General features: G+C 39.2%; 1 protein-coding gene across 1 annotated transcript in view; it reads right to left on the bottom strand.

Moving 5' to 3' along the window:
- Positions 1-6,399, bottom strand: part of gsg1l2b (gsg1-like 2b) — a 28,286-nt gene extending 21,887 nt beyond the window's left edge. Inside the window, exons 1-3 of the mRNA XM_082544143.1 lie at positions 6,090-6,399; positions 5,139-5,186; positions 1,164-1,316 (exon numbers count right to left, since the gene is read on the bottom strand). Of these exons, the coding sequence (XP_082400269.1) occupies positions 1,164-1,316; positions 5,139-5,186; positions 6,090-6,390 (502 nt within the window). The 5' untranslated portion in view covers positions 6,391-6,399. The remainder of the gene's footprint in view (positions 1-1,163; positions 1,317-5,138; positions 5,187-6,089) is intronic.
- Positions 6,400-7,006: the final 607 nt, after the last annotated feature.

Genomic DNA, 7,006 nt, shown 5'->3' on the forward strand with positions numbered 1-7,006 from the left:
ATTGAGTGCATGGCTGACAGCTCCTCCATCATCTCAGATTCTTTCATCATCCCGTGTACAAAGATGACATCACAACCCCTTAATGCAGAGCTAAGTATAAAAAATCTGAATTGTCTGCTTTGGTTTTCATCTAAAGCTCCAGATTTCCTCCAATGTCCTTGATCTGTCTTACTACTTTTTACCTGGAGGGGGTAAATTCTAAAACACCTCTTTCCCCCCCCTCAGGGCATATTGTTACACTCTTTCGGGAGCTTGTGAACTAGATGGGAAGAACTGCCAATGTATATCCTCATCAATATGCATGGAAGAGATCAGGTGAGAGGTACAACAGTGACTGTCTAAAGTCAATTGTAAAACATGGTAGAGGCTGTGGCTGCATTTCAGCCAGTGTTGCTGGAGAACTGGTCAAAATGACTCAATTAAACATTGAATGAGTTGAATGAATGCAGAAAAGTACTGTAAGACTTTGGCCCATCCTGCAAAAAAATCATCTGGAAAGCACTGGATTAGCAATAGCTTCTTCTTCTTTTTTTTAAGTACGACACATATCTAAAATAGTTGCAATAAAAGCATAACTGGATATGAAAATCAAACAATGGAACACTATCGGTTATGAACTGGAGTAATAGTAATGGAAGCAACATATCAGTTTATATGTGACAAATGGAAGACAAAGACTCCTGGAAGCAGCATCTTTCTGATTTAAATTTCAATTCTTTATTTTACTGACCAACGCTGTCTGAGCAGGTTTTGGTTACAAACACGTAGAAAGCAGAAGAAGATACTCAGTATCTGCTACCCACATATGATTGGCTTTACTGAAAATCCTCCCTTTAACGCAAGAGAACAACAATGAGTTCTAACTTTGGAAGCCAGTTAACCTAGTTTCAAGGTTTTCCAGTTGACTTTTGGGAGGCTATAAGACTCACTAATGGCAGCAACATATAGTTATATATAGTATAGTTAGTAATATGTCCAAATAAAAGCTCTTCTCATCTAAAGTGGAAAAAGATACTGACAACAATCACAGTATCTGTAATCTTTTCATTGGAGAGCACAAAACAAACATGAACAAAAATAGCGCTCATTGAATCACAACTATTTGATTTGATGGTTTTCACTAACTTGATGGCAAAGATGGTAATTATATTAATGCTTCTCACCTGACAGCACAGTGAATATGGCAGCAAAGGCGTTGAGCTTGAGCCCGTCGATGACGTTGCCGATGTGACACACTTCTATGGACATAAGGATGCCTCCGGTGGCCAGCAGGAGAATGTAGAGGCACTCTGCAACTATGCACAGCCACAGCACACCTGTGAAAACAGTTTGTTATAGCAAAGTAATGGCCAAGAGGAAGAAGACAAAAAATCAAGTTGTGTGGATGGTGGTGTTGAAGTGTGACGTCGTGGGGAGAGAGAAGGGAAATTGGGGCGTGAGGGAGAATATGGGTGAGCAAGGGTGAAGGAAGGGAGCAGAGACGTGAAAAGGCAGAGGAAGCGGGGAAGAGTGAGTGGAGAAAGGTGCACCGGCAACCCCATCCCCCGTATCATTAACCTTCACAGTCAGGGAGAGGATACAGAGCATGATCTACCCAGAGACGCAGAGCATTCTGAGCTGGAGTCTATATACGTGTTAGAACAAAATATCAGCGGATTTAAAAACCTGTCAGTGTACGCTGTAGTGTAATTGCATATATCACCCAAGGGCAGGCAGTTAGTGTGTGGTTAATTAATCATAAGGTGTGTAATAAACGTAACATGCCTGTTACCCAAAATATCCCTGAATGAATTGTGGACATAAATACGTCCTTCAGCTAAAAATTCTTTTTCTTGCTTGCTTTAAATTGACTTCAGTAAAAGATTTCTTCAGTTTAATTTAGGCAGGTGGAAAAGATAGAGGCTTTAAAACACTGCAATTAAGCCCCTTCCATAGAAATGTTTCTTTGTTTTGCTAAATCCTAGTATTTTAATCATGATGCTGGCAAATGGTTTGCAAAGAGATGGATGCTCTAAACCTGTTGTACAGGGACAACGGTACAGGCTTCTGTTTAAAGAGTCTGGCATCCAAGTTATTGTTTCAGTCGCTGAAGATCTCTTTATACGAGGATCTATTTTGTCTTTGCGGCGAGGCTCATATGGAGTTGCCTGGTTACAGATTACTAATTTGCTGCCCACATCTTGTTATGCAGCATTTTACATGTCTGCACACAGTTAATTGTTTGCATAGTTAAAGAAAAGAAAGAAGCACATGTGTGTAGGAGGGATTAAAGGATAAAGATGGCATTTTTATTGAATTTTCTTCTTTTTGTATAAAACAACTGAATGAAACAAAGTGTTAGCCTGCCATTGTCTGAGGGAGTTAACCTCAGTCTTTCAAAACAGGTGTCAGTTAATTGTTTTTTCTTATTTTAAGACAGCAATATTTTTCTAAAACAGATGTACGCTGTAGTTTTTAGGCACTACAGTTCTTTGTGTTACTGAAATATACTGAAATAAGGCATTTTTGGGGATCTGGTTTTAGTGGAGGAGTGAGCTATAAACTGCGGTGGGTAGTAACTAATTACATTTACTCAGTTAAATTTACTTGAGTACGTTTTTGGGAAAAAAATACTTTTAGGAGTAGTTTTACTACACTGTACTTTTTACTGTTACTTGAGTAACATTGTTATGAAGTATTGCTACTCTTGAGAAAAAAGTCTGGTTACTCAGTGTGAGTAACTTCACTGAATGAATAATAAACGTTTTAACCAAAAATGCACGAGACACAGACACAAATCTACAGTTTATGTCGAAGTGAGACTTCTTATTTGTTGTTTTAATGTTGTTCTATCTGCTGAGTCTGTTGTGCCATTTGGAGAAATAAAGTAACACCATATACTGTCACTGGAAGTATTTTACCTGTAGTATTATACTATTCTAACATATATTTATATCACCTTCTCTAAATATTAGTTCAATAATGAATTAGAAAAGTGTTTCTTCTGCTTAGATTTATTATTTTGTAATCATGTTATGTTCATGTTTTTTTGCTTTTCAGTCTTTAAAATTTGCACTAAACTTTATATTTTTGTCTGTCTGATTATCTAACTTGCCATCACCAGTGTGTGAATGGGTGGATGACTGGATGTGTAAAGCGTTTTGGGGTCCTTAGAGACTAGTAAAGCGCTATATAAATACAGGCCATTTACCATTTATCTCATTTTTAAAAATTAAATCAGATGTTATGATCAGTTACTCAGTATTCAAATAGCCTTTTTCACTAAATACTCTTTTACTCTTACTTGAGTAATTTCTTGGATGGCTACTTTTTATTTTTAGTAAAACTATGTTGAGGTAGTGCTACTTTTACTTGAGTACAATTTTTTGGCTACTCTACCCACCTCTGTCTATAAATGACACAAAAAGGAAGATTTCTGACAGCAACTACAACTGAGTGAAACCCTCCCAAAAAACCTTGTTGTCAGTTTTTTCTGGAAATAAAGAAGCAGGTTGGGCTCAGTGGAATAATCAGGCTTTGGATTTACATTTTCCCCTCTCTTCCCCGCTGATGGTCTAGAAAATATTCCCATTTTTTTATGATAAAAAAATAATTTTTTTGTTTTGCTAAGTCTGGTACAATACGTATCTTCTCTGTCATGTCGTACTGCCTCCTGACAAAATAAACTGAACTTTTACTATAAAATTCTGACTGAGAAAAAATGAATAAGAAAAACTGAGTATCAAACATAATATACATAATATATTCACTACGTGCTAGCTCTAATTAAAATTTAGGAGTTGAGATTTTGGGAAACATTTTTGACCCTGTGAATGTGACCCACGGGAGGATCTGCTTAATTAATGGCACTGTTGGTGCCAGGAAATATAGCACAGATATTTTTCTCTTCTGCTTGGTTTACTTTAGGACATTAATAAATAGGACATAAATAGTAGCTCATAGCAACTTGCTTTCTTTCCAACAGCCTGCAGAGGGTTACAGCAAGAAGTACAATTGTATCTAAGTCCATGAGAGCATATCCCTGCTTCCTACTTAAAAATGACATCAGTTATTAGTTTCCTAATGACTTCATGATCTTAATCATGAAGTTTAATGTGCTATATAGGTTTTGTTCATTTTTCTATGTCAGTCTCATTTGGGATCAAAACATTATTATGATTTAGGGTGTGGCTATTTTCTGATTGACAAGTTGCTGTTTCAAGGGGGGTTAGTGTCTGTGGGCTCTCATCCACACTCACCCCTTGTTTTTCATATTGGGTTGGAAAAACAAAAGCAGGAAGTTAACAGAAAGATTATTTTGTGGCTATGGTAGTTCATCAACCAGTGCGTGACATCATGATGACTGTTTCCAACCTCCACCCAAGACCCAGATGTGGCTTAATCCCCATTTTGAAATAGTACGAGAATATGAGATTGACCATCAGAAAAATGCATGTTTAACGCACTTCCCCACTGACTTTGTCAGACCCAGAGACCAAGATCCTCTTTCATTTGTACTCTGTGTGCTAAACACCGAGAATGCAACGAGAGGCAGATTTTAGCACAACAGCAGCGTTCGGGGCACTAATTAACTGGGAGAAAACCACGTGGATCTGATTGATTTACTGTTTTGGTTTCTTATTGCCTAGCAGCAGCACAAGTGATTAGGTCATCCACAACTCCATGGTGTCACCAATAGCTGTTGATTTTTTTTTTCCAATATAGGATAATTATGTGAGAAAAAAATCTGGGGTGGAACCTGACTCACTTTCAAATGACAGGAAGTCAGTGCTGATGAAGAAGAAGATGAAGAAAAAACTTAATACATCACTTGGAGGCCTAAAGACGCTTAAACAAATGTCTAGAAAAAAATATCTGAAAGAGGGTCAGTGGAGAACCAAATGACTTTGGCCAGCATTTCATCACACTGACAAAATTACTGAAACGTCCACTTCAGATTCATCTGCTTATTTAGAGTCACAAGAAAGCAGCCATACAGATGACAGAGATCTTTGGGTTATTTTAAGCCTTGAGATGACAAAACTGATAAAGGCTCTGATTGACTGAGAATTTTGCCATGTCCCTGAAAAAGTCTTTATTTGCAGTAACATTTTATATGTAAAAAACCCCAAAAACAAACAAAAACCAAAAAAACTTACCTCTTTCGTTTGATGGTGCAACATAAAGGAAATTTCTGCAATTCTCACCTGTAAAAGAACGTAAATTAAACATTTATTTCATGTACCAAGCTGATAGCATGTCAGACTTCATATGTTTTTCCTCCATATTCCACAAAGATAAAGTTACGATGTAAAATTTTAAAGAAAAAGTTCCAGTCTGTGATTATGTAGTAACAAGAACACCCAACCCCCCTCACCCCCTCTTAGGGTGTCACAGTCTTCTGCCTGAAATGCAGCGTATAGCTGTGTGCTGGCCAGAAATTCTACTGTCAGTGCAACAAATGCATTTATGGTGGTCTGCACACGGACACGTAGTGCTTCACACTCAGTGATAGAAGAACCACTGAAGCGGGTGAAATATACCTTTAACCTTGCTTTGTTCATGTTTTTGCCCATAAAAACTATTCCAAGAATAATTCAATTAATCAACATTACATATATTTAGTTTGCTCTTTTCAGGCTCCCAGACATGATTATTCCATTGTCTGCTTGTTTAATCATAAATATTACTAAATTGTGATTAATTAGCGTTTTATTCATGTATTTGTGTTTGCAATTTAAATGTCTTTGCGTGTACTGACATTACATCCTGAACCTGAGTTTATATAAATCTGTCTATGAACTTCTCTATCTGATATCCTTTGAACAATGGGCACAAAAACCTGTTAGTTAAATATAATACTCATTGTCAGATTATGACTTCCTGGTGACATTTCCATGTAATTTTCTCAGTAGTTTCCGTGATTAATCCCCAAATCCAGTCCTTGTTGATGTGGAACTGAACGTAAAAGTCAATGCATTAAAACCCGGACTTTTAATTTTATTTCATCGCAGCTGGAGCAGCACGTCTCCCTCCGTGACGCACCTCCTCAGCGCGCACAGCGGTCCCGCCGTCAGTCCGCCGTTACTTCTGTAGAAAACCAAACTTACCGGTCATGTTGATGTTCTGCTCGCAGGAGAACCAAATGCCGGTGTGAAACTTCCTCAACACGTACTTGTCCTCCCCGGTCTCCCAGATGTACTGCACCAGCCGCGTGTCGTTGATGTTGGTGCTGTTGAACCTGATGCAGAAGGACTGCTTGGTGGTGACCGGTCCTGTGCAGAACGGCTTCACCACTTTCCGTGTCCCTTCGCACCAGTAGCTGGTGGTGAGAGCCGACACAGCCAGGAACAAGGCGAGAAAGTTCAAGGTGAGAGCCAGCGATGCTCTCCGCCGCCGGTCTATCCCCATAACGGCAGAGGGAAGAAGTAAAGACGCCTAACTTAATCCCTCGCCCTGCGAGACACCGGATTCTGGTGACTTCTCCTCAAATCCCCATAATCCCGTTATTCCCATTAATATCCTCGGCTAATTATCACGGTACATCTGGCTTCTTCAGCGCGCTCTCGCTTCTGTTCCTCCACAGCGGCGGACTCTCATTTTGTAGGTTTTCTCCCCCCACTTCCATCCTCCACTCCCACACACACCCGGCGCACTCCCCCCTCTAGCTCTCACGCACGAACTCTTCGGCGTCGGAGCTCGGGGCTCATTTGTTCCTTCTTGGTCCCTTTTAAGAATTATCACCACACGCCACAAAATGTCATAAAAATCCTCCCCAGCATTTTTGTTTCTTTAACGGCTACTTTTCCCTCTTGATCATTTCTGATGTTTCCAATGAACAACACAACAGGATCCGACTGTGTACCATGCACTCAGAAAAAATGGATGTCACAGTCATTTAGCCAGTGTTTTTACACTCATTGTCTGATCAGAGGATGCTTTTATGTTATTACTTTATTTCGATAACTCACTTTTGTGTCGGTTTATAGCCCATTTCTCGAAGCGTTGGGGGAGGTGGTATTTGTCA

Source organism: Aulonocara stuartgranti (assembly GCF_965226115.1).
Source record: "Aulonocara stuartgranti genome assembly, chromosome: 8".
Classification (NCBI taxonomy): Eukaryota; Metazoa; Chordata; class Actinopteri; order Cichliformes; family Cichlidae; genus Aulonocara; species Aulonocara stuartgranti.